Here is a 27,720-nt window from a genome sequence, read left to right on the forward strand (position 1 = left end):
CTGGAGTGGATTATTTCTGTACAATTCTTTGCTTAATAATTTATTCTATAAAACAGTATTTTATATTGCATTTCTTATTGGTGGCACCTACATACAACCATCAAGATAAGTCAGCATGATACGCACAAATGTAAAAATAGTGCCCAGCTTCCTAGGATCTTTGTTTTCTGGTTGGGTGGTAATAGATCTACAGAGTGCTACAGGTTTGGCAGTTGGGTAGGTTTGTGAAATTTTGTTGCATGAAATGAGGCTTTTCTTCTCAACCTCTCACCACTATCTCAGTCCATTTGCTATCTCATTCATGGATTGTGCCTTTTCTTTAGGGTGTTGTTTTTTTCAGGCTCAGCACCATGTGGGTATACACCTATCAGTACCCTCATAACCCTGTATTATTTTAGAAGCACTGCTAGAATAAACATGGGGATTTCTCTTAGCGTACTTGTAACAGAATTGATACCTCTTCACTGTGGAAAACTGTCTTAATCTTAATCTAAACAATCTCTAAGAAGATTGTTTTTGCTTGTGACTTCGTAAATAAGAAGAGAGGTGATTCTGCTATTATGGAATACAGTGAGCTTGAAGTGCCTTTGAAATGGAAGGGTGACAAAGAAATAGGAGTTAATAGTGTTGAATCACTCCAGTGGAGGGACCAAATCTCATTTCAGGTTGAGAGTTCCTCAAATTACAGCAGACTGGGCCCACACTACTACCCTTATTGTTTTTTGGGAGTGGGGAAAGGGAGACATGTTAATGATGAGAAGAACAGGAAAAATTTTAAAGGGGATATTCAGAACTCTCTTGTCCACTTCAGTTGTTTATTCAGCATCATTTTGTTCACATTTTGTATACCCAGGGGGATGACGGAGAAGCTATTATTATATATATATATATATATATATATATATATATATATATATATATGTATGTATATAAAATAAATAAATAATACACAGATATATCTATATCTATATCTATATATATATAAAACCCAGCGTTCAGCTCCCAATGGAGCAGAAATAAATCTTGACCTGACTAAAAATGAAGAAAAAGAATAGTTTCAAAGGCTATTATCTCTGTAGAGAAATCAATTATGCATTTGAACTATACTTCATACTTGTACCAGTCTTGTATAATATTATAGTATAAATCATTCTTGACTGCAATAATATGACCAGGGAAATACCAATGAAGTGACAGTCAGATCTTTGAATTTCCTGCATTTCTGTGACTGGTTTTTATTAAAATGTGAGGGAAAAGTGTTATTTTTATGTATTTGGGTTTTAAAGGTCCAAGATTCTGAAAGCATTTTCAGTTCTCTCAAGGGCTCTACTTGCAGTCAGCCAGTAATAACTGTCAGGAGGCACAGTTTAATCATGGTGTTGTAATTCTATGTCTGTAAGGGGGGTTTCTAATCTGATATTGATCAGATGAGCTGCTTATTGCCAGAATTTTCCCTCTGTACTATATATTCCCTTACCCTTGAGCGTCTTGTTTTCCCATTATCATATCTGTGCTTAATTACTATTGCATGCTCTTTCTCTCCTGCTTCATACTTCAGTGCACATTAGTAGTGGACACAACACGATAGCTTTTATGTAGTGTTTAATAATGACATTAACACCTGATTTCATCCACTTCCCTTCTGATTCTGAATACATAACATGTAAAATATCTTGGTTTTGTAAATGCTTGAAGAGAGCATGACAGGCTAACGAAGGCAGTTGAACTGTATTTTTCTTTTGTGGTTCCTGTTGATTACAATGAAGAAAACCTAGCCAGGGGCAGTTTCTTTTCTTCTGTCAGTGCTGCAGATGATAACAGGTGGCTCTCACAAAGTACCCGATGACAAATATGACCAAAACGAATATGAGATTATTTTCTAATGATTGTAGCTGGATATTCTGTCTCTTGATTGAACAAGGACTACTGTATACCCAGAATAAAGATTTTTATTGCTGTACATGTGCATAGTTATTTTAGATAACTTAACTAATTCCTAGTACATTGCAACAGGTTGACTCGTTTTTGGTATGTTCCTGGACTCCATTTATGTGCACATGTGTATATCTCGAAGTGACTTATAGCCAATATCTTGACTGTATTATTAACTTTCTAAGAAATATATTTCTCAAAAGAATTATTCCATGAGTTTAGCAGATATGTAGTTTTACTGTGCTGCTACATCTGGCTGATGTGAGTCCCAATTTTAAATTTCAGTGGAGAAATAGCTTGTAGCAGGGTTTACTTATCTCACTTAAGTTTATTATGGTTTCCTACATACACTTTACTATTTATTATTTGAGGTCTTTTTGGAAGATAAAAGTAACAATATCATGCACTGATTATATGATCTAAAATGTAATACTTTTTGTGACTTTGAAAAGCACCTATAAATATGTGATATGCATTCACCTGGTCGATTTAATGAGCTAAATGGAAAGACTTTGTGCACTACTTACTGCTGCTTGCTGTGCATCAAAACTAAGCCTTAATCCTGCAGTTCAGCACTTCTAAGTTTGCAACTCATAAAAATAAAATGGCGGTTATATATTTGATTCTTTGCCAGCTGGAACTGAAGTGTGTCCTAATGTGGTGTTCCTCATCCCATCTGAATGGTCTTTTCTACAGCCAGGAAAAAAATCAAGTGTACCTTATTGTTGTTTGTTCTCATTGGGCTTTGGTCATAACTGGTATTTTTAGGACTTTCTTTTTATATAATGGTACCTGGTACTGTGATCATCTCTTTTATTTATTTATTTTTTTTTCTCAAGATGAGGGCTGTGTACTTCATGCTAGATTACGTGTTCATTTCAGGTGCGGATTTATGTTCATCTTAACTTTGACATTTTAACTACACAAAATACACAGTGCACTTAGAACTCTGCCTACCATACATACCTTTCAGTCAGCATTTTCATTACACGATCACAAAACACTGGGTCAGTAGCTGTTCAGTAAGTACAATTTACATACCTTTAAAAGTAGTAGAAGAAGAAATGGAAAATTTTCATGCATAGCTGTTGGATCATAGGTGTTTCACTCAGAGGGTGGTGAGGTACTGGGACCCAGAGAAGCTGTGGATGCCCCATCCTTGGAAGTGTTCAGGGCCAGGCTGGATGGGGCTTTGAGCAACCTGGTCTGGTGGGAAGTGCCCCTTCAGGGGGGTGGAACCAGGGGGTCTTTAAGGTCTCTTCCAAGCCAAACCATTCTATTATTGTATGACATGATCACCAGATGACACAAAATAGTTTCTTCCACTTGATTCCTATAAACACTCAATGAGTGTTGTCAGGGAGAGTAATTGTTTCAAGAAGTTTATTACTGGATGTTTAACCAGAATAGTTTTATGAGCTTTAAGATGCATTAGAAAGTTCTACAGGAGGGAAAAATGTTTGGAGTTTCTGAGTTGGAAAGGTTGCTCAATTGAGGCCTCTGACAGTTACCACTGTCTCTACAATTATCTGAGTGTCCCTGAGTACGCTCTGAAAAATGGGCTGGAGAAATCACGAGTGTTGGGTCCTGCCTTATTTGCCAACAATGAGTGCACAGTATTTGGATAGTTTTCAGATGAGGTATCATCCATCCAAACAATGGATAGATTTTATTCAGAATTCTCTGAGAAGTTCAGCCACAGGGTAAGAATGATGATAGGAAGCTTTGGAGGAAATTACAAGAAACTGGGGAAGAGGATTTGGAAAGAAACAGCCAGTGTAGTTTTGTGATGAGATATAAAATAGCAGATCCATATCTAAGGGGGAAGAGGAAGAAACAATCATTTGAACCCACATTATCCTTTTTCAATATTTCTGGACAAAATCTCCCCTTTGGGTCTGTACTTTATCTTGCTGTACACTTCCTGAAGCCTCCAGTTTGGTTGAGGGAAAAGTACATGAGCATGTGCCAAGCCATCAGGGTCAATTTCTAATTCTCCCACTTTCTGAAATTTATTTTGTGTGGACTTTTTACTGCTTTAGTGCTTTATCCAGACATTTGAGTGTAAAAGTGCTTTTTTTTTTTTTTTGTCCTACCACATTACTTTCCTCTGTACCCATTTGTGGTTAAAAGCTGGTCAGTAACCTGGAAGACATCAGGATTCTTTCAGAGGACAGAATTTTGGAGCAAAAGACAAATAGAGTTTGTCCTTTGAGGCCTATGAGATATTCATACAAACTAAAGGAGAGTCAATTGTTTACGATTTTATTGCTTTTGCTGTTTTACTGGGGAATCTGGACAGGAAAAAAAAGTTTGAAGATGGAAATGCATTTTCTATAATATATGGAGAAGGGGTTTTAAACTGCTCAATGTCAATAAGTACTTCTGTAGACATTTTTTATTTTCCTTCTTCTGTATTTGTGGTTTCTTCCTGTTTTCTTTAGGGCTTCATTAGGATGTTTAGCATTGGTTACCTGATCCAGTGTTGCCTTCGGATCCCATCCACCTTCCGGCATCTGTTTACAGAGCCATCCCGGCTACTTTCACTCTTCTACAACAAGGAAAATTTCCAGCTTGGAGCTTTTCTGGGATCTTTTGTCAGTATATACAAAGTAAGTTTATAACATACAGAGTGTTGAATGCCACTTTTTTTATGTTGTTTTTCAGAACATCAGGATGAGGTAAAAAGTCTAGCCACTTCATATTACTGACACAGGTTTCTACAGAATGGCATTGACAAATTCTGTAGCATTGTGATAATCAAACCATAAACAGCAAACAGATCTTCCATTCCTTCTATTTTTTCTGTCATTTCTGAATAAGCCAGATAGATTTTGAAGCATGACATCAATATCAGGAGATAGGCATACTTCAGAGAAAGTGAATTCATATTTCAAAGGGACTTTCTTTTACACAGAAACATTTTCATGAAGACACAAGTGATGACTGCAGTAACAGCATTGTTGCCAAAGAGAAGCCATTTGCACATTTTTTGGCTCAAATGTCTCTGGAATCCTTACTTGCCTAAATAGCAGGAGCTTGCAGAACATACATCATGTGCAACTGAGACATAGCACTTACCGCTTGGAAATCGACCCTTCTGCATCATTATAAGATGACAGATTGTGAACTGATACACATTCATTCAACATTGTTGAAGTTAATTGAATTATGTGTATTAATGCCAAACAGAATGTAACCAAACACATGCTATAAGGGAGAGTATGTTACATACTGCAGTGCTGAAGCGGCTTTTGCACTTTTATGTTCCTAATCACACATGTAATTTTTCAACTGCCACTTCACTTCTCTCCAAAGCTAAGAGAATTTTGTATTATTTAGGGTGAACATTACTTAGTGTTTTTTTTAAACCCTTATATATAAGTAAAACAGAATCTCACTTAAAGTGTAGTTGGATTGAAACACAAGAATTTTTAAGTTTACCGAGTTTAAAGTTTTTGATGTCAAAGTGCAAATGGCCTATTCAGAGTTTACTTGAAAATTCATTTGTTGCTTGAATTTTAGGAAAAGTGCCTCTAGAGAATGAAAGTATTTAAAATGCAAAAACTGAAATGATTTTGATTTATTTTATAACCTCTAACTGCAACTGAAGTATAAGTAAGTTCTATGGATGTTAATTTTATGAGGGTCAAATACTCTGACCTTTATTTGTAATTTATTAAGTAGGTGCTTTCTGTTGTTTACATTCCATAAATTTGGGATGCATTATGTTTTTCTTCCAGTTTGAGTTAAGCATGTAGGGCAGTAGAGATCCTAATCAGTCCAAAAGATTGAATCACAGCCAAAACATTTCTTGACGTATTTTGAACCCAAAGGAATTATATTCTGCCTTACTTAAAAAAAAAAAAAAAAAAAAAAAAAAGTCAAACTTGTCCCCAAGGGGTGTCTGAAATGCCTTTGTAGAATTGCAGTAGCTGTACTATTAATATTTTGTGTCCGCCTTACTGTTAATTATTGTCAGCAAATAGCAAATAAGGTTTTATAAAAAGTCAGTTGGCTATGGTAGTTCGGTTTCCTTTTTTAAAATAAGATTAAAAAAGTAAATTTACTACTCAATTTTGAGTAGTAAAGTTGAGTGTTGTAATTCAGTTTTGGGACACAGACATATTCTTCTTCTGTATTTTTTTAATTTCAATGCATTGTTCAAGACTTTGAAATCATAGAATCATTAAGGTTGGAAAAGACCTCTAAGATCATCTAGTCCAACTGTCCACCTACCACCAATACTGCCCACTAACCCATGTCCCTAAGTACCACACCTACCCTTTCTTTAAACACCTACAGGGACAGTGACTCCACCACCTCTGTGGTCAACCATTTCCAGTGTTTGACTACTCTTTCTGAGAAGAAATGTCTCCTAATTTCGAACCTCAACCTCTTCTGGTGCAACTTGAGGCCATTCTCTTTAGTCCTATCACTAGTTATGTGTGAGAAGAGGCCGACCCCCAGCTACCCACAACTTCCTTTCAGGTAGCTGTAGAGAGCCTTAAGGTCTGAGCCTCCTGAGCCTCCTCTTCTCCAGATTGAACAACCCCAGTTCCCTCAGCTGCTCCTCACAGGATTTGTGTTCCAGGCTCTTCACCAGTTTCGTAGCCCTTCTCTGGACATGCTCCAGAGCCTCGATGTCCTTCTTGTAGTGAGGAGCCCAAAACTGAACACAGTACTCATGGTGTGGCCTCACCAGAGAAGAATACAGGGGGATGATCACTTCTGTGGTCCTGCTGGCTACACTATTCCTGATACAACCTGAAATGCTGCAGTGAGTTCACGAGGGCCACCGAGTTTATTTGAGGACTGTGTCATTTGATGTGCAAGGAGAAACTGGGAGAACAGGGTTTTAAGCTGGAGAAGGAAAGGCTGATGGAAGATTTTACTGTTATTTATGCCTCCTGAAGGATGCAGAGAAAACAAACTGTTCTTGGAGTTATGCAGTAGCAGGATGAAAGGGGATGGATTCAAGTTCAAATACAGGAAATTCTGTTGAAATATAAGGAAATATTTTTTCCTGTGAGGGTTGCCTGACATTGAAACAGGTTGCCTGGTAAAGCTATGTGGTCTTTGTCCTTGGAGATGCTCAGAACTTAATTGGATGAATTCCTGATCAACCTGCTCTAATGGGACCTGGAGGTTGGACCAGAGGATCTCCAGAAATCTCTTCCAATATAAATTATTCTTTTGTTCCATGAAAAGCACACATTAGATGGATTAAAAGGCTGACACATATATCAAAATAGATGTCGGCAGGCCGTCATACAGAATTATATAATATTGTTTCAGTGCCATCAGCACTTGATCTGGCCCTGCTAAGCAAGTCTCCAACAATTTGGAAACAAACAGAAATTTACCAGGGATAAAATTTGGCAGCAAAATATGGATTTCCAAAACAGTTGGAAAAAACAATGCAGAGGATGTGACAGACTTCTCATGGGAGAGTCAAGACAACTAGAGCAAATGAAGATGTTCTCAAATTTAGTTTTTCTGAACACATGCGAATTAGATTGTTATTTTAAACTGTTTTGCTCTCTGATTCTGAAAAGAACAGTAACAGTAAACAACTGAAAATAAAATTCTTCAGGTAGTGTGGATTATGGGTATTGTCACACTATATCCTTAATTCATGCTGTGTGCTGTATTACTAGTTTACAGCAGGATATCTCCAGTCTGTGAATGCTGAAAGAGAAATAACTTGGGCTAATCCTGCTGTCTGTTTGCCTACAGGGTACTAGTTGCTTCCTGCGCTGGGTACGAAACCTAGATGATGAGCTTCATGCACTTGTAGCTGGTGAGTCCATGATAAGAAGCCTGTATTGCCTGTGTTGGGATTCTGCAAGTATTTCTGTAATGCACATAGCTGGATGTCTGTCCTCCTGTTCCCTTTCCAGAATTATGTGATAAAAATAGTGCTGTATGCGTTAAGGCTGTGTTGGTGGTGTTTCAAGTAGTGAAACACACAGTAGTGTTACAAGTGTTTTCAAATAAAGACTTTCATTAAAATTGTAAGGTAAATTCAATCAAACGGTCTGTTTTTCATGTTCAGCTTTAAGGACAATAAATTATTGTATTCACAAATGTAAAGTTAACCTTTATTTTCTAAGACTTTTGATAAGAGGTTCGAATACTGGCACTTCCATATGTGAAAGAAAACACATTTGACAGGATGAGCTCAACTGAATCTGAAGAAGGATTATTTTCCAATGAAATATAGGTAGTGTTGCAGGCCCTTCTCTCCTATTTGTGCACCTATTGCATTGTTGAAACGTCAGAGGTCTCTCTTGTTTGTGGGATGAGAGAGGAAATTTGAGGCTGTGCTCCTGATCAGAGCCACAAACTTGTTTCATAGTTTCAAAATTCCTTTATTTTTTTTTTTTTGTAATGGCATGAACCATACTTTGATAGGCAATACAAGAACATCACTGAACTTTGTTGTAGCCGAAAAAGTTATCATCTTGTGCAACATCTGTTCATCTGTTGAGCTGATGTATGGCAACAGCAGCAATAAATCACAATCTTAATAATGCTTGTGTTTTCTAATTGTTACAGGGTGTCTAGCAGGAATTTCTATGATGTTCTACAAAAGTACTACTATCTCTATGTATCTGGCGTCCAAATTAGTAGAGGTAGGATGTTAACCTTGTAACAGAACTCTTTACTGTATATATTTTTTCAAGGCAGAAAATGAGCTTTATAAGCTTTGTTAGAACATTGCAGTGTAATACAGGGTTGTATAGCGGTTCTGTGTTTTAGTAGGGACATGCCGAGAGGCAGTGCCATTCTGTGGTCTCATTTCTTTCTTATTTTCCTTTCTGTGTTTCATTTTAAAAGGTCTTTATACACTGGTCTTCGTGTATATTCTCCATGATTTTTGGTAATCTTTTCTGATAGCTCTTTGCTTTGTAGCTTTTGCAGATTTTTCAATCTAAAAGTTTCAAGAATGCGGATTTTGTCTATTCTGCCAGAAATGTAAATCAAAACTAGCCCTTAATTGCAGATTTATTGCCAAAAGCTACAGCTTAACTTCCTGCCTTTGTTCCCTAATTTTGGCATTCAGCAATCTAAGATAACTCAAAATAGCTTAAGTTTTAGTCTATAGCTGAAGTTGTTTGTCAGTATGCTTAATCTGATTGAATTCCCGGCTTTGCAAAGAACTTTGTTCTAATTACCATTTTTCCGGTTTGAATTATTTCTATGAACTTGTTAAAATTGAGAGCCTGTAGGGGCAAAAAAAAATTAAGAATGTTTGTAGAGTTTTCTGTGTTGATTATACTTTGCTAACCAGCTTTTGATTTCTTACTGTGATTTTTCCATAAAATCAAGACTTAGTCCTGGTTATTTCCCCAGCAGCAACACTGGAATAAGTCGACAGTGTTCTCCTGTTATGCGTCATCCCTGAATCACAAAGCTTTCTCCTGCAGACCTCAAGGGCTTCACTCCCTAGTAATATTTATCCATCCCCTTTGTGGGTGCAGAATTCATTTTAACAAGAATAAAAAGAAGGAATGTATTTTTCTTTTAAGTATAAAATTAAACATAAAACGGAAGTTATACGCTGCTTATTTCTGTTCCTTGTCATCCTAGATTCAAGCTCTGAAGGTAGTTCACATAATGGTTGCATAAAAGCAACTCTGAGTTGTCCATATTGACTTGTGGAATATCAGATGGAAAAAAAACACGAATAGTATCTTGTATTGCTGATGGTTTTCTCTTGAGTTTGAGACATTGAGGCTGCAGTGAAATAAGAAAAGTGCTGTGTGTTCTTTCTTTCTTTCCTTTTTTTTTTTTTAAACTACTTTTATTGTCTTACGCAAGCCAAGGGTAACTGACCAAAGAGGCGTGTGCTGCTTTGGAAGGTCAAGCTGTGCTCAGGAAAATAAACTTTACATGTTTTCTCAGAAATAAAAGTACGTGATTTCAAGCTGTTTAAGAACAGTGAATATTCACTTTGTTGGAATAGTTATTGTATTATTCTTCTGCTTTTTTAAAATGAAGAATTTAGCATAGCAAACTTTCCCTTTTTTATCTTTAAGATCTATACTACCCTTTTAACACTCCAGATGTTGCTAAGTCCTGTTCTGTGCATTTATAGCCATTTATTCTATTGATCTTGGATAACTTCTATAAGCAAGCTCAATCAATAACACATTTATGGACATATACAAAATTATATGAGCATAGATTAGTAATGTTGGCCTGTTACTTTGAAAATGTATAATAAATGTAAAAAGCTACGTTAAATTTATTTTGTTTTATTCAGAGTATTTTGTTTATCTTTATAGACGATATACTTCAAAGGCATTGAAGCAGGGAAGGTTCCCTATTTTCCACATGCAGACAGCATCATCTATGCCATTTCCACATCAATATGCTTTCAGGCAGTAAGTATGTTGTCTTTGAATAGCATATGAACTTCTCTGAGTTTAACTGAAATGTTGAATAGAATGAAGATACAGTGAAATAGGAAAAATATCATGTAGTAATTTCAGCAAGATGTTGTGAATCAGGACTCCTATAACCTGTTTTTGAGTGTCACTGTGGGAAGATCATTTCTGTGACTCAAATTTCTCATATGTTTGTAACTCAATACATTATATAAAGCTTTGAATTCTTTGGAAAGGATCTCAAAACACATTGACCCAGGAGATGAATATAAATGTAGGGACTTTCACAAGCATATGAAAGGACCATTTCTCAAGGAGGCAAACAATTTATTGTAATATTACAGCGTTAAAAAAAATAAATGGAAGTTTTCCCTCTCAACCAACTTGAAATAAAGTTAGCTGTGTGAAAGAATGTGCAAAAACTAGCAAGGAAATCTTAAGTCCTACATTTAAAACAAGCTATTTTATCATTTCTAAGTCAATCATGTACTCTTATCTTCAGCCCCTTTATTGACTGCATTAACTATAAAATGTCCTTTTCAGTGGTACCCAATTACTCTCTACACTATTCCACTACATCTGCCCCTTTCTAGAAAATGAAATCTATTTTTGTGCCCATCAGTAAAGAGAAAACATAAAGCAGCTTTCTGCTGTCTTGCGCCCAACAGAAGAGATCCACTACTCCTACTCCTCATTGCTTCAATTTATTTGTGGTTATTTCTCATTCTAATATCAAAGTAAACTAATATTTTTTAGTACTGGGGATGTGCCAGACAGTCTGTGACACTGAGATCTCAAAATACTACTGGCAAAGATCATCATATGGAGCTAAAAGAAATAAAGTTATTATGAAGAAAGAGGAAAGTTTTTTTTTTTTCATTGCTTAATGACTAGCTGAAAAAGGAATCCAAGACTTGAAATAAATTACTAGGTTTAGTGGGGAGGAAGGAGGGAGAAATTCGCAAAGAGATCTATACTGAGGTGTTTTTTCCTCACTATATTCATGAGTGAGATGGAAAAGTAGTCAAACAGAAAGATTATTTCAGATATGGAAAGGGATATGTAAAGGTGACTACACAAAATATGATAAGAATTATTTATGCTTTCTCTACACAACAATAAGATCTAAATTAATTGCCACCACTTTTGAAAGATAGTATTCTGGGAATACCAGTATCTGCTGGTGGTGCTCATATGCAGCACTGATTTCAGCTGTGAGCAGTGTATCTGCTGCTAGTATTGGACATTGTTGGATGATCACAGTTGCTTTTAGTTTAGTTTTTTATGAATCATAAGAGGAATTTATATCTATGTGTATAATATATAACATACATATATATGTTTCTGTAACCATCCAATGATCACTGCTTTTGGCAATATAATGTACCAGATGAGGCTCTCCCCTGAACCTTTCACAGCTGGCTCTTACAGATTATTTTTCTTGCAGGCTGTCATGGAAGTTCAGAACCTGAGACCTTCATACTGGAAATTTCTTTTACGACTAACAAAGGGCAGGTATGTAATCTGGGTATGTTATGGCTTGCCTAAACATACCATTGATCACATTCAACTTTCTGTGTCATTTGTTGTCAACAGCATAGCTGTAGCAGTACATATGGGCTAATTTCCTGTGTATTTACTTTGCTTTTCAAGTGGCTTCCAGTCCACTTGAAGTTCTTAACTGCTGATTTAGTCTAATGACAGGAGCAAAGACTTAAATGTGGTTAAGACTGTTCAGCAGATGAGAGTTTAACTACAAGGCTTTTTTATCTGTTTTCACTTGGAAAGGTGGAATGCTTTCAGATTTCAGTGAAATATGAAGAATCCAGTAAACAAACACAGAAATTGAAGGAATCACTTAATACATTCAGTGATTTACAACATGGTATTTCTATATGTTTAAAAGTATTAGTAGAAATATCTGAATATTTCTTAAGAGTGCTTTGAAGATTCAACTTTTTTTATAGAACACCTATTTCAGTTAGGAAAGGATTTTTTTCAAGGAAAACCTAATGAAAAATTTTCAGTGGTAAGCAAGAATTTACACTCTAATATATTAAAGTGCTTACCTTTTAAAATAGATTCTGCTTTAATTGATTTATAAAAATACAGTTTAGTGAAGTGTGCATTATTATATGGATATGCTATATGGCAGAACCAAGGCATCCAAATCACAGTGAAGATCAGTTTATGAATGGGATTATAAAAGGTAACATCTGGATAATCCTGAGAGTTCCTTTCAGTCCTTTCAATGCAACCTACTGTGATTTGAGGCACAGCATAGAGAAGAGATCGTCTCTGTCCAGACTGTAAAAATAGAAGAGAAATCAGAGGCCAGTCCCTGGAGCGTGTTAAACCTACACACACCATGGCACAGCACACTATTAGCTGGACATTAGGTGACTTAATACATTGCTAGACGTGGTGGGAAGCTTTCCTTGGGATGCCTAGAGGCAACCTCTGAGGCTGTACAAACATGATACGGTGGATGATGTCAGTGCAGATGTCCAACTTTGGCTGCATTTTTCTCTCTTATATTAATTCTAAGATTGCTTTAGTTGAAAGAGAAGAGGGAAGAGAAATGCAGTTCTGCTCCTTTATTTCCTCTGAAGCAAATATCTGTAACAGTAATTTTGACACTCTCCATAGAAGCAGATTATTTTGACATTTAGAAGGTCTTTCACTCAACAATTTTGAAGAGTAAAGAGATGGAAATAGGTTGTAACACCCATTAAATTGTTACCCAGACTTACACAGGCATGGCCAAGTTATGTTCCACTCGAGTGGAAAAGACAGTAGACAGTTGTTTGGGCTTTTTTTGTGGAGTTAAAGGTTTTTCTTTTTACATAAGTCATGCTATATAAAGCGTATCAAGTCAAAACACTAGTGATCAGATTGTCAAATGTATTTTTTCATGTCTTTTTTGCCCAAGGTGAAAAACTTGCAATCTGTAAACAGTGTAGGCTGAAGCCTGCATTTCAAAGATTTGGATAGTCTTTCATGGAAATGAAATAATTTTAACAGCAATTTATTATTTTTTTTTGTTTAAGTGAATAATCTGTTCACTCTCTCATTTTTTAGGTTTGCTTTGATGAACAGGAAAGTTTTAGATGTATTTGGTACTGAAGCATCTAAGAACTTCAAGGATTTCACGCCTAAGCTTGACCCGAGATACACTGTTGTACCACCAGAGCTACCTCTGGAGCTGTCTTGAAGATGACAGTATACCTTGTCATTGAATGTGATCAGCGTTTTGTCCTGAAAAGTTAATTAACTTAACAGTCATATATATGGAGGAGGGTGTGGGCTCCACTTCAGTATTATTTCAATGAGAAATGCTTTTTACCAATCAACAATACTGGAGCTTTGTAGGAAAGTGTGGCTTAGTGATTAAGCCCCTTCCACATACAGCACATATTTCTGGGTTACTGTAGTTGGTTGACAGTATGGTAGATTCCTGAATGAATTAAACAAATGAGTAATATATTTAGAGAAGTAAAACATACATAAAACATAAATATGCATAATTATTTCAAAAATTCTATAGTCCAGACCAGTAGAATATTTCTTGGTAAAACTAAAAGAAATTTTGAGTTTAGAAAGGAAGACATAAGGCGTAGGTTAGGTCCAGAATTGTTCCTGATCTTAAAACTGTTGTAGTCTGGTAAAAATGCCTCCTTGTCTTTCTAAATTGCATTGCTGATTTATCTGAAAAGAGCCACTGCCCACTCATTATTTAAAAAGACAATATTTTTACAGAGCTATGGTTGCAAAGTAAGGCATTCCTTAGTTAAAAAAAAAAAAAAAAAAAAAGCATATTAGTGCAGAAATCACATTCCAGGGCTGTAAATCCCAGTGACGATATGGATAACAGACAAGGAAAATAAAAAGGCAATACCAGTGACTTGTGCACCATAAGGAGCAGCAGGGTGTGGTGGTTTGTATCTGCCAAGTGGAAAATGACAAAACAGGCAGGGGAAGGAATAAAATGTTTCAGCGTCCGAGATGGTGCTGGAAACAGCAGACGGTTACAAAAATAAAAAAGCCAAGAACAAAACAAAACAAAAAAATCCTCCAAAATATCCTGAAATTAAATGTTTATTTTTAAAGGGCTTGACATTGTCCATTTAGATGGCATTGGCTTGTTTGTCAAACTGCATACCAGCTAGCATTTCCAGTGGCCTTTAAAAGGGAACTGACCCCTGAGGTTAGATTGTTTTGACGATCATATTAATAGTATTTTTACCTTGTACTTGGAGAATGGTTTTCTGTTGGCCCATCAGACAGCCATGACTGTGACAGTTACTTTAAACTTAATATAGTACTCAATGCAAATAAATACCTATTCAAATTCCATCTCATTTTTACCCTGCATATATTTCTACAGATAATAGTTTGTGTTCTAAAGCAAGACCTTGACATGCTAATTGCCTTTTTGCTTTTGGGGGCTTTTTTTTTTTTTAAACTAGAGCCCATTCAGGTGATGCTGAATGGTGTTTGCTACCTTAGAACTTAATGGAAAGATGAACTATGTTCACATTCAACTGAAAAGACACGTGGTAAGCTAGGGAATAAAAATTACAGTAGGTTGCATGTATTTTAAAAAGAAAAATGAAGAAATAATCGGTGTTTCTGTTGGAAGTCTTTGTCAGATAATATGAATTGGATTAATTAATAGAATCTTTGTCTTGTAACACTGTAATCCTACCCCAGCCTTACGCATATTTTAATTGCCATTAGTTTAAATTCCTATTACTGACTAAACAGTAATTTTTATTGGATTTACAAAGATGTCATGAAAATTGTACCAGTCTGTGCACAAAATCTGCTTCTTCATCAGCTACTGCAACAGTGATGCTTTATCATTGTTTCTAAAGGTGCTTCAACCTTTAAAACAGCAGTTGTCCAGTTAGTGCAAATACAATTCTACAGGCTAGTTTGTATGCAATATTTTATTGCTTGAAATATTATATTAAAATTCCTCAAAAGGAAATAAAAGTTAATTCAACAAGAAGTTTAAGAGGATTGTAATAAATTTGTAGTGTTTTTCCACTGGAATATGGTCTAAAATATTTGACCATGTAAAGTCTGAAAAGTTATATATTTTAGGTAATACGTTAGAACTCACACAATATATTATAAATACTTTCTAGTGTAACTATATACTGTTCTCAGACTTCAAAATATTTTATAAATGGAATAATTTTCTTCACTGGAATGACAATTGTGATTGTTTCTCTATTTGAGTTTAAAAAAAAATGCAAGTACTACATCTCAGCAGCTAAACAAGTTTTGTCTAAGTTTTCTTGCTTCCAGAATTCACAGTCCTTGTTTTATTTTCATGTAATATAAAAAATAAAAAAACTTAAATTATTTTTATTCAAATCAAGTATATGTAAGAAAAAATAAAATAAAGTCCTAATGTTTTTCCCAATAATAAACAGTTGCTGCTTGAAAAAAGTGACTTTTTGTTAATATTGTTGTTAATTAGCTATCTGGAATCATGACTGAAATAATACTCTGGTTAAGGAATGGTAGGAATGTGACCAACCATTAAAGTTGTGCTTATTTTTTACAAAATATAAAGTCCTGATGCAGTGGAAGTGAAGAGGTAAAGCAAAAGCAGTTCAGCTGACAACTGCAGCTCTGTACTTTCACGGGTAATTGTACAATATTAGCTGACACCATTCAATCTGTCTCTTTTAAACAGAGAAAGCCACAGAACTGGTTATTGAGCACGCCTCCAGTTCTGGCTTTACCATGTGGCCGGATGGTTGGGCCTCATGTGACTCAAACAGCGATGTTCCCTACCACCTGACATGGCACAGCTTTATTCTTTTGTTGATCATATGATGGGTGTGCCTGATCACATCCAGCGCCTTGCAAAAGAAGTTGATTTTGCAGAGAGGAGTACTGGGGGAGACTTGCTCAAGAGATGATGGGAAGCAAGGGTCAAACGGAGACGCCACAGTTCCTTCAGATGGAGGTTTATTGGTGGGAGGCTGTGCAGGATGGTGGTGCTGACCTCCCTGCAGGCATCTCAAAAGCAGCAGCATCTTCCATGGCTCATGGGATTCAGAAGCCAATATGCCTGTGTTGGGCTATCTTTTTACCTTTTCCTAAGGAAAGAGCTGCATGTTGTTTGCCTGCAGGGCTCTTCTGAGGATTTAATGGCCATTGCCATCCCTACTGCTCTTAGCAGGCAGGGAGACCTACTACAGCCAGGCTTTCGCTGCTTTCCTTGGTTGGCAAATAGACTCTGGCAGCAAGTAAAATACATGTGCAAAATCCCAAAGAGAAGGTTGCGGTCATTTGTGCATGTTCTATGATTCCTCTAGTATTTAATATTGCGTTATGTATATTTTGCAGAAATCCCCTTCATTGTAGTTCCTAACTTGATGGATGGATACTCATTCTTTGTCTGCTGTCTTTCAGCAGGTTTTCAGGCCACATGTGATTGCTCCCATTGAAGACCATTGCTTTTTTCCAGTCCTGCTAGAGGTGACTGGAAGATGTTGACATCTGAGATCCACTAAAGAGGAGGTTTTTTACAGAATTATTTTCATTCTAGCACAGGGCTGAAATTAGTGCAGATTTGCTGGATTCATGCACAGTAGATACTTCTACCAGTAGAAGTTTTGACTTTTAAAGCCAGTAATAAAAACAAAGGTACCTAAAATGACTCATTTTTATACATAATGCCATCTCAGTTCATAATAAGATATCAGTGATTTCATTGATCAGTGATTCATTGCTGGAGGTAAAGGCTTGAGCTTCCTTGTATTCTCACACCTGGGTCTTCAGGACAATCTCAGAAGCATGGTCTTCTGCAGAAAGCATCTCTCCTGGCAAGGTGCTCTTAGAAAATACCAGTTTCTGTTGCACGGTCGAGAAGCTCCATGTTCCTGTATATAATTCCTGAACAACAGTTAACCATGATGCGTTCCTTATTGTGGACAACCTGCTCTCCTTGTAGGTTCCTGCAATCTCTCATCTCGCAGACCTGGGATGCTTTCATTCCTCATGGTCTCAGCCATCGTAGATTGGACAATTCACCAAACTGTCTGTAAAACTCAATTTTTGGAAAATTGTTAAGTTGGTCCCCTTCTCCTGTGAGAGCTTCCCTTCTGTTTACCAAGGCCACTGTACTTCTGTGTTTTGAGGTAGCAGGAAGGGTTTCATTCCAAATGCTTGGTGACATTCATTCCAAATGCTTGGTGACATCCCCAACAGATCTGTTGCTTGAGCTCATCTAAGCTTGGTGAACAAAAAATTCAGGACAGCCTGTGTAGAAGTATTTCAATTTCTAACTGTGCCTGTAGCAATTATTTCTGGCCAGGTGGTCCTGGGATGCGTATAGACAAACAAGGCACAAAAAGAGAGCAAGAAAATCAGTGATGCGTACACTGAGCCTTTACTTTGTTTATTTTTTTCCACGACTATGGAGCAGAAGTAGGGCACCAGGGCTCTACACGAGCACAAGGCTTGTGAATTCTTGTTGTGGCACAGAAAAAAAGATAGGACCAGGGAGAGGGCAGAATGTAGCAAAATCTAGTTGGAGAAAGTGGAATCGTTTTGGTGGACCTAACCAATGGTTTGGAAGTTTCCATTTCCAGACCCATGTTCCTAAGCAGTGAGCATCATGAAGGAGGCTTGTGTTTCCCAGCTTTTCGCCCATTACTGTCCCCCAGGAGGAATCCACCAGAGGTGACTGCAGGTGGGGATCTTGCCTTTACAAGCTGCTTCCTTTTACAAAACAAATTTCCTCCCACTCATCTGGGGATACAGCAGAAGAATTTGACTCTTACCTTTGGGCTACACATATCATGAGTTTTCTTCTCAGAAGTGACTGAATATTTTATTTCAATTTCCTGTAGATACATTTATATTAAGATGTGCATGTTTTCTCCCCCATAAGGAAAATAAAATTTCTATTGTTGACAAACTGGCAAAACCTTTGCCTTTAGCCACACTGAAATGGGATTGTGTCGCTCAGGGCATAGCACTCACCATTTATAGCTCGTAGATTTTATCCTTCCATCTCCTTCAGATGCAAGACTCATTTTACCAACAGGCTCCCTTGAACACAGCAAGGAACAAACGTGAATTAGCATCCACTTTGATCTGGAGGATTTTTTTTTTTTTCCTGGCACAGGCCAGGGAGTTTTCCGCTTGCTCATTAAAAGAGAGGGAGGTCACAAGAATTTTAAATATTAATGCCAAGGCTTTGCCCGTGGTGGAAGGAGCCGGTTTGAAGTCCTGGCGGGCAATTAATCTTCCCAAGCCAGTGAGTGGAATCTGATCGATGTTTTCCCCTCAGCTGCCACAGCAGAGACATGGATATACGGCTGTAGCCGTCGGATCAGGCGCTAACGGGGCTGTTCCCAGGACTGCCCAAAGGTCACAACACACCTGATCATATGAGGTCAAGGACAAAAGCAGGGGTTGCTTCTGTGTTCTGAATGCACTGTTTTCCTCTTATTTTAAGAAGTCAAGACCTGCCTCCCCACTTCTGGCAATAAAAGCTTTTGTTGTAAGGAAAAAAGGGCAGGTTGGGCTGGGATGAGCAAAGCTGGTGTGTGAGAGTCCCATGTTAAAACACTGCTGCTTGCACTTTTTGACGCAAATAAAGTCCTGACCGATACAGAAGTTGTGTTTTGCTCATTGTTTATCACCCTTTAAAAAAATCCGGCATTTCCAGCCCTGGCAGCCTGTGATTATATTCCCAAACGGATTCCATGTCTGTAACTATCTTGCACTGAGATGCTGTTATGTCTCCTTGGACACAAAAACATAATATCCTGTAAACAATTTGCAACCCGGGCAGACAGCAGTCCCCTGGTTCTCCCCGAGCATCCCCCGGCTGGTGGCTGCAGCCCGGCGGAGGTTGGGCCCCTTGCACAACATCCAGCTCTCTGCTGGAGCTTCTCTGCCAATAGTACTTTTCCTTTGCTGGAACATCTTGTATTACGCATATAATTCATATCAGAGTCTTGACTACTACCGCTGTGGTGTTTTTCTACTGACATTCATTTTTAAGAGGGAACAAAGCAGAGGACATCATTTGTCACCATATACATTCATGGGCTACGCGCCTCAGTCCTGCATTCAGGTCCCTCCCTGCTTCCCCATTCTTTCCCTGTCTCAGAAAAAGGAAAGCAGAGCAGAAGGGGAGGTTGGAGGCATGGAGCTGTGTCTGTGCAAGAGGCCAGGCAGCCTTGGGCTCTTCAGACCCACAAAAGCCAGCAGGGGCAGGTATAGAACTGGCCTGCAACACTGCACAGGGTGCAGGAAGGCGGCCCCGGGCACAAGCCACACCAGCCCCTCATGTAAGCCCCAGCAGCACTGAATAAAACTTCAGGCTGGCAGATTTCAAAGAAAGCACTCAGCTAGAGGAGCTTTGGGTGTGGTGTAACAGGGATCAGCCACTTGGGGAGCCCCTCCTGGCACGGCCTGGGCAGAGGCTGCACACAGTAGGACAGGAGGGCTGCCATCGGCCAACCACAGCTCCTCAGGCCCCAGAGCTGCCAGCCCTTCTTCTGGGAATGGCATGGACAGTCCTCAGTAAAAGTCCCTGTTTCTCAGCAGCTTCTTGGCCCCCAGGTGACCACGTTTCCCTGCTCCAAGGAGGTGCTGATGCCCACAGTGCTTCTGGTGTGTTTACTCACTACAGAAACTAGGTGTATTTTCACCACCCACATCCCCACCATCGTCCCCAGAAAGGTTGTCCCTTCCTTGCCTCCTTACCTATCCCTCCACGTGTTTCTGGTTCCCAGCCCTGACAAGCTCTCTGTGTCAGCCCCATCACACTGGGCAGATGATTTCCCCAAGGGTGAGGGACACTACTGCCATCCTTGCTGGGGTCTCCAATGGGGTTGCAGTGGTCTTCTGAATGGAGCTGATTGAGACTTATTTGCCACAGACCCAAATTTGTTATGGACTTTTCCCCATTATCCTGCACTTAGCATCAGCCAAGGCAGTCTGTTGTCAGCATGGTGTGGAGTGAGACTTGGCTTTGTTGCATTTGGAAGGAGCCTACCAAGCTCTGTCATAACTGCTGTTGGGTCTGCCACTACAAATGTTCTCCTGCAGTGGCTTATAAAATTTTGGCTTGATTACATCTTTGAAGACACGTGGGCTTGATTTCTCAGGCAACATAGCTGGGTGATACAAAGATCCAGGTGAGTTTCTACAACAATTCAGCAGTACTCTCTGTGGGGTCATTGCCAGTAAGGAGGTGTGCAGGACATCAACCCCCTTTAGGTGGGTTGGTCTGTCCTGCAGCCCAACCTTCAGTGAAGTGTAATCCCAAAGGCAAAGCCCGGCTGCTCATGTAGAGGATACTGGGGAAGTGACAAAGCTGATGTGTGATAACTGTTGATAATTCTTCTTCATGATTACAGGCTTACAAGGAACAAAAGTCATTAAATTCCATGCAATTTTTTTTTTTTTGAATGAGACCAGCAGCAAACCACCTCATCTCCCCCCTACAGTCTGCTGAAATTAGGGCAGGAAACCAGAAGCCCACAAGAACAAACTCAGGATCATTCATCTCAAGGCCACTCACCACCACGGGACTTCCTCTGACATTTTGGAGGCCGTTTCACAAGGAGATCCTGGAGTGAACCAGGGGCTGGGATGATTAGATCAGTCCTAGCAAACTTGATGGAGCCAGAATCCACCCTGCACGTCAGAGACATGCCCGACGGCCTCCTGCAGCGTGCAGTTTGCCCCATGTAGAACAAAGCTGCACTGATGGAAAACCTCCCCCTTTGATAGTGCTGCTCACATGGTAGTCGGCCTGGAAACTTGGCTCCATGCAGTCTCGGCTGATCAGCTGCTTTGTGAGCACAGCCTCGGGATTCACGTTTGCAGCTCCAAGAAGCAGAGAGAGCCCAAAAAACAGAGCTCGCAGTGCTGCTGCTGGGAGCCCTGTGCTCAAGTCATGCTCACCCCAGCAGAATTTCTGCTCACCTGCCTGTCCCCCGTTATCCTCACGTTTCTTGTTCAACCCCAGCAGTAACCTACGGTCTCTGAAGATTATCTGTGCTTCAGGTCATGTAAAATCCAACCAGTATCTAACAGGGCAAGTTCAACCTTTTTGCTCTGCTGGGAACAGTGGCAGTGGGGCTGCATTTTACAGCCAAGGGTGTGTTTGACTGTCGTGCTGGCTTTGATCTGTATGTAGACAGGGATGCTGGATAGGAATTATTGCTTGCTCCAGCAATCATAATACTACTCAGCATGGGATTAATTTTTGATTCAATGAATTACTTTGAAATTATTTTGTTTTAATATGTTGGAGTGGGAGGAGAATATTCTCAAAGAGATGAGAATAAATCCAAATTAAACAGCATACATAGCAATGCAAAGTTAACTTTTCTGGGATTGTATGTGAGCTGGGGCCAGACTTTCAGCCCCTATTTCAGCTCAGCTCCTCAGACCAAGTGTTGCTTTGAGCTCTTGATCCTCAGGAGTTTCTGTGCTATAAGGAAAAAGTGATCTGCTTGCTGTGTTGGGAAATATTGCCCAGGACTTGGCAGTTGAAGCATGCCATCACGCAGAAAAAAGATCTCCTTCCACTCCTGTCTTCTCTCTCCTGTTGCGGGTGAGAGCATGGACTGGATGCCCAGAGAATTTAGGAGTCTGTTTTACCACTTGTGGTGCTTCAGCCCTAAATCATGCTCAATATCTACCCCCATTGCTGTTTAACTTGCCTTTGGTGTGCCATTTTCAGGTGAGAACATCTCTGAGGACCTTGGGCATTGCTGCTGTGCCCACACAGATTTTCTCAGCCATGCTGGTGCTAAGCAGCTGCCCCATGCTAACTTCCAGATATTACCCGGGGCCTGCTGGCCATACACTGGTCCCAACAGAGGCCACAGAGCTTGCCAAGGAATTAGTGCCAAGAGCCTGCGTGTTCCTGGCCCAGGGAAGTCCCCTGGTGCCCTTCAATTTGTGGCTGTGGATGCAGCAGCAGTGCACGAGGAGGAGCAGGCCTTTGTGTGCCCCAGCACGTCCTGGGGCCACTCCTGCACTCACTGCAGAGCCAAATCCTCCTGGGTGAGGGGCTCAAACAAGAGGCAAGGCAGCCTCCACCGGCTGATCTCCAAAGATCTTGTGGCTTACAGGCTTAATTCCTGACGGGACTTGTCACGGCAACGCTTTGTCCCTTTGTTTTCACAGGAAGTTTCTGATTCCCAGTCATTGCTAACTGCTGTGGCAAGGGAGGAAAGTGAGTCATAGCATTTCCTACCGGCCTGGGGAGATATGCAGAGAAATGACCTGCTAGGGGCTCTGCCCAGACAGCCGAGCGCCGGGCAGCGAGGAAGAAATCAGGCCAAGAGCTCTCAGGTTCATTAGCACTGCTACAAATTAATTGCCCGCACCAGGAATGGACATAAACACGTTTCCCCCGTGGGCGATCACTCTAGGAGGGATCAGCGCTGCCTTGTCAGTGGCTGGGATTAGACAGGGCCAGACACATTTTATAGCTTCCACCTCCGCAATTTACCACATGGACAAGGCAGGGGAGGAAAGCGGATGTGTGCAGAGGGAAGATGGATGTGCCTATTTCCTCTCGCTCACCCCTCCGCCTGCTCTCTGGGAATCATGGCCATTTTCCAGGTACTGTTCGGCCTACCGAGAGGGGACATTGCAACAGCCCACCACGTGGGCTGGGGCTGGTGGCATTTTAGCTTCCTAAGTTGTCCTCTCTGTTCCCTTAGACAGCCTTTTGCTGCTTCTTCTTTAACCAAAATTAACTTTTTGCTTTCAAGCTTAAGAAATGAAGGAGGAAAACAAGTCACTGCTGCATGAGGGAGAACAGCCCTCCTGTCCCGCCAGCATCTCTTCATATACATAAGATTTCCAAAAAGCTGATGATGGGTTGGGAGGGCCTACACTCATCCTGCACGGAGGATGATGGTACCTTTTGTGCTAACAAAAATGGGAGGAAGCACAAATTGCTCAGTCTGGATAGAGACGGGCCAGAGAGGAGGGAAGGGCTGTCTCCAAGGGCCAGTTGCTCACAGGCATTTCCCATTTCTAATTTCTCTTGTGAACTGGCTGGTTCCTCCTTGTGCAGGGGCATGTGAAACAGGGGAAATGCTGCTGTGCAGGTTTAATTTTAGTGGGTGCTGCAGGCTCTGCAGAGGTCATTCAGGAAAAGTGGAAAACCAGCATTAGGGTGGACAGTGAGCAGGGGCTGGAGCAGCTCTGAAGATGTGAGCACACGAATATGGTCCTGTCTTCAGACCATCCCTGTGTATGAGAGAGTGCCCCTTCCTGGCTGAAATCCCACCTCTCATCCAGAGGTTTTATAAAATCTAGCCCTTCAGACCTGCGACATGGGGCTTGGCTCCAGCTCCCTTCTCCTTTTAAAAGTTTGTTCCAGGTAAAAGGACTGAAGAAATAATCTTTCATATTACAGATCTAGCTGCTCATGTACCTCAGAGCCAGCCCTGCTTTCTGCTGGGAGTTCACCCATGGAAGGCGACAGCTTTTCACCATATGCAGGGTTCAGATGCCAAGGCAAGAAATACCTCTGCATCAATAAACATGATTCCAGAGCTCCTTATCCAGGAATCCTTCACATCCCTAACTGCCCTGATGCCACGAGATGATAGCCCTATATAAATACACAAACAGGCATGTATGCACATACAGATGACTACAGTGTAGGGAAGAAAAAACTGAGACTTGGCTTAGTTTTGCTTCATGTTATTTAACACAATGTTCCTGTGAGAAGAGACATTTGGGTTTCTCTTTTAATCAAAAGAGAATTACAAAGGAGGTACATTTTTAATAGAGACGGAGGGTGTATTTATTTCTCTCCCACCTGTGCTTTATAAAAGTTTGTACTGAGTATTGATACCGTTATTTTTGTGATGGGGTTACAAATTTTTATTCAAAATGAAACAGAGCAAATAAAACCAAACTGCTAACGGCATATTATGTCTGCCAAGTAACCTGTGGCTGAGACTCACTTTTTGCACTGATGCATGAAATGCCCTGTCTGTACTGATGCCCTGTCTAATCCCTGTCCCTCCTCAGTAATCTATTTTAGGCAAGGATTTTTTTTCTGCATGAAGTCCTGCCCCACTGAAGTCTTTGAATTCCCCGAGGCCAAAATTCTACCTTCTGATTTTGGGTTGTCTCTACTGAGCAAGGGAGTGTGAGATGGATTTGCTCTGGATGCTGCCTCTCTTGGTGCAGCCACAGACTTCCCTCCAGCAAGACCCCAGCCACTGTGTGAGTGTGATCCAACCCCTTCCTGTCTCACTGGAAATCTTCATGGTCACTTTGTGATGACCGTAAAAAACTCATGATTTTCAAGTGTTGATAATAAACCCTGAAAAAGAAGGGATCTATTTTTCTGTCTGTTAATTCATTTTTCTAATGACTGGTGTGGATGCAGGCTGTTGATGAGCCCCGCTGGAAGACAGGATGGGGGTCTCATCAGCAGCTCTTCCCCATGGTCCCAGGTACCAGGGTGTGGGTGGGTTTGACCTTGTGGTGAGTGCCATATTTTGGCTTCCTGAGCACTCTGGAGGGAGGTCAGGCCCCACCACCTGGGGCTGTAGGTACTGGGCTGCCCATAGTGAGGATGCACTGAGGTGAAGAGCAAAGCATCATCAGAACCATAGAATCATTAAGGTAGGAAAAGACCTCTAAGATCATCTAGTCCAACTGTCCACCTACCACCAATACTGCCCACTAACCCATGTCCCTAAGTACCACACCTACCCTTTCTTTAAACACCTACAGGGACAGTGACTCCACCACCTCTGTGGTCAACCATTTCCAGTGTTTGACTACTCTTTCTGAGAAGAAATGTCTCCTAATTTCGAACCTCAACCTCCCCGGCACAACTTGAGGCCATTCCCTCTTGTCCTAAAATCATTTTGGCAGGAGGGAGAGGAGCTGTCTCCTACATGTACAGGATGAAGCCCAGATGCAGTTCACACAAAACCAAAAGTGCCCAAGAAATATTTCTGAGCTCTGCTCTGCTGCACTTCATTTGTGAGGTTTTTGGTACGACAAGACTTTCCCTTGCCTGATCACAACGGAATGCTGTGTCACATCAATATCCCCATGGGGACTACTCCAGCAAAGGGTGGAAGTGGGGGCTTGGGCCCACCATCAAGGGCACAGTGACAGCTAGCCCCAGCATTTGCTGAGTGTACTTAGCCCCAAAATTTCCCACCCAGAGCTGTTGCCTGCCACTCTCCTGTACAAGAGGACTCACAAAATCCATGAGACAGAGACTGCACCTTCAGGTCATAAAGCACCAGTCATGATTTAGATAATGAACCAGAATGTGGGAGACTCTTTTGCAATTTTTCCTGGAGCATCAAATATTACACGTGTCCCGGGGAATTATCTGCACCCTCAAAGTCATAACTAAAGGTAAAGTGGGAGAAGGCACTGGAAAGTGTCTGTGGCAATCAGTGCTGTCTCTGTTTCATTCATAATTATGTGGCTGTTGATCAAAAGCCTTTCACAGAGCTAGACTTGCATCAGGGTAGAAACAACAAGCAAAATGCAAGAATGCCATTCACAAACCTTTGGAAAGCTGCCTTTATGGATTCCTACAAAATCCAAGGGTAACCTTTTACACAACTGATGGAGCAATTCACGGTGATGCCTCACCCCTTAGAGACCAGACCTGAGGGAGGTCTCAAGTTAAGCAGCTGACCACTGAAATACTCCAAACCACAATTAGAAATATTGGGCTGATCTTCATAACATTGTAGAGGAGGGAGGAACAGAAGAAAACAGTGGAAATATCTAACAGAAATGAAAGAGACATAGAGTAATCCTGTTCTGTTTGTGTTTGGAGGGCAAGACCAGACAAGCCAAAAGTGAACAGGCTTGCTGGTGAGGGAGCGAGGAGAAACAGGAGGGCCAGATTGTATTTATATAGGTGCCAATCAGTTTGGACAAATGTTCAGCAGTCTTGATTCTGAGACAAACCAAACCCTGCAGAGGAACTATTTTTTTATTTTTTATTTATTTTTTTTTTAATCATTGAAGAGCCAGTTTAAAAGCCAATATGGTCTGGAAATAATCAGAAAGATATTATTTCCTGGTTCCCGTGGGAATGTGAGCAGGGATACCCTGTGCCAGTTGCTGTCAGCAGCAGCTATTCTGAGAAGATCCTGAGCATCAGGTTAGAGCAACCCAGGCCGGGAGCATGGAGGCTCAAAGAGCAGCTGAGCCCAGTTGTCCAAATTAGCCTGTTATGGATTTCATTGCTCTCTCTTCCTTAGGTTGCAGGTGAAAAAGGAGCCACCTAAGTTACACCCCGCTGCATTTGTGAAATGCCATTTGTAAAATCCTGCCAAAAAAACAGAACAGCTCCGATTTGTATAACTTGAGTTGCCTGTGTTGCTCTTCATTTGGGTTGGCTTTGTTCTGAAGTGTTCAACACACTGCCCTGTGGAAAGGTTTATGGAAGAAATATTCTTCCTCTGCAACAGGTGGGAGGATAGTAGAGGAGAGCATCTCAGTGGGAAAGCCCAGCTTGGCTGCAGGCCCACGGGAGGCTGCCTTGTTTCCCATTCCTGTTTGGAAAGGCTCCAGCTGTCCTTTCATTTTTTTTTTTAAAGCCATATTTTTGTACTTTTATTTTTTATTTATTTATTTTTTTCTCCAGGAGGTGCTAAATTTTAATTAGAAAATTGGAAATTGAAAAAGGTTAGACCAGTTGTTGTTGTTGTTATTATTATTATTATTATTATTATTATTATTATTATTATTAAAAATATGAGGTTAAATGAGATATTTACTATAGGTACCCGAGCAAGCAGCAACACCAGGCATGTTTAACCTCAGCAAACAGAATGGGTCTGGGCTCCCTCTCCCTCTCCTCCTGGGCTCCTGCTGCATTCTGGAGCTTGGAGAGCTGCACCACAGCTGGTGGTGGGACCAGGGGAGAGGTTTTTGGGGAAAGGAGGAGGCAGGGAGGTCGGAGTCAAAAAGGCAGCAAAAGTCAACTTTACTGTGGGAATTAGAAAAAAAAAAAAAAACACCATCTGGCAGATGCCCTGTTTTCCTGATGTTGGGCTTCCTCCTTCAATGCTCCTTCCAGGCTTTGTCCTGATGTCTCCAAGGGAGAGTCCTTTTGTGGCACACCATCTCCTGTCACATTTGGCTCTGGAAACCCTCAGGATGGCCACAGGTCACCCATGGTGTAGCAAGCTGGAGATGCAGGCCTGCCAGTGCCCCACATAGCTTCAAAGCATTCTTGCTTCACACTGTGCAAAAATGCAGCCTGCCCCATACTGCTGGGCACTGCCAAAAAGTGGGCTTCTACAGGGCAGTGGTGGTGATGAGCATTTTCAAGTGGGCTGTTGGACACCTGGACATTAAGGAAATTTAGTTGCAT

General features: G+C 40.4%; 1 protein-coding gene across 1 annotated transcript in view; it reads left to right on the forward strand.

The window, feature by feature from the left end:
• Positions 1 to 15,788, forward strand: part of TMEM135 (transmembrane protein 135) — a 177,454-nt gene extending 161,666 nt beyond the window's left edge. The window contains exons 10-15 of the mRNA XM_068667673.1: positions 4,377 to 4,544; positions 7,672 to 7,735; positions 8,494 to 8,570; positions 10,227 to 10,325; positions 11,776 to 11,843; positions 13,410 to 15,788. Coding sequence (XP_068523774.1) covers positions 4,377 to 4,544; positions 7,672 to 7,735; positions 8,494 to 8,570; positions 10,227 to 10,325; positions 11,776 to 11,843; positions 13,410 to 13,542 — 609 coding nt within the window. The 3' untranslated portion in view covers positions 13,543 to 15,788. The remainder of the gene's footprint in view (positions 1 to 4,376; positions 4,545 to 7,671; positions 7,736 to 8,493; positions 8,571 to 10,226; positions 10,326 to 11,775; positions 11,844 to 13,409) is intronic.
• The last annotated feature ends 11,932 nt before the right edge of the window (positions 15,789 to 27,720 follow it).

This window comes from Anas acuta, chromosome 1, assembly GCF_963932015.1.
Source record: "Anas acuta chromosome 1, bAnaAcu1.1, whole genome shotgun sequence".
NCBI lineage: Eukaryota > Metazoa > Chordata > Aves > Anseriformes > Anatidae > Anas > Anas acuta.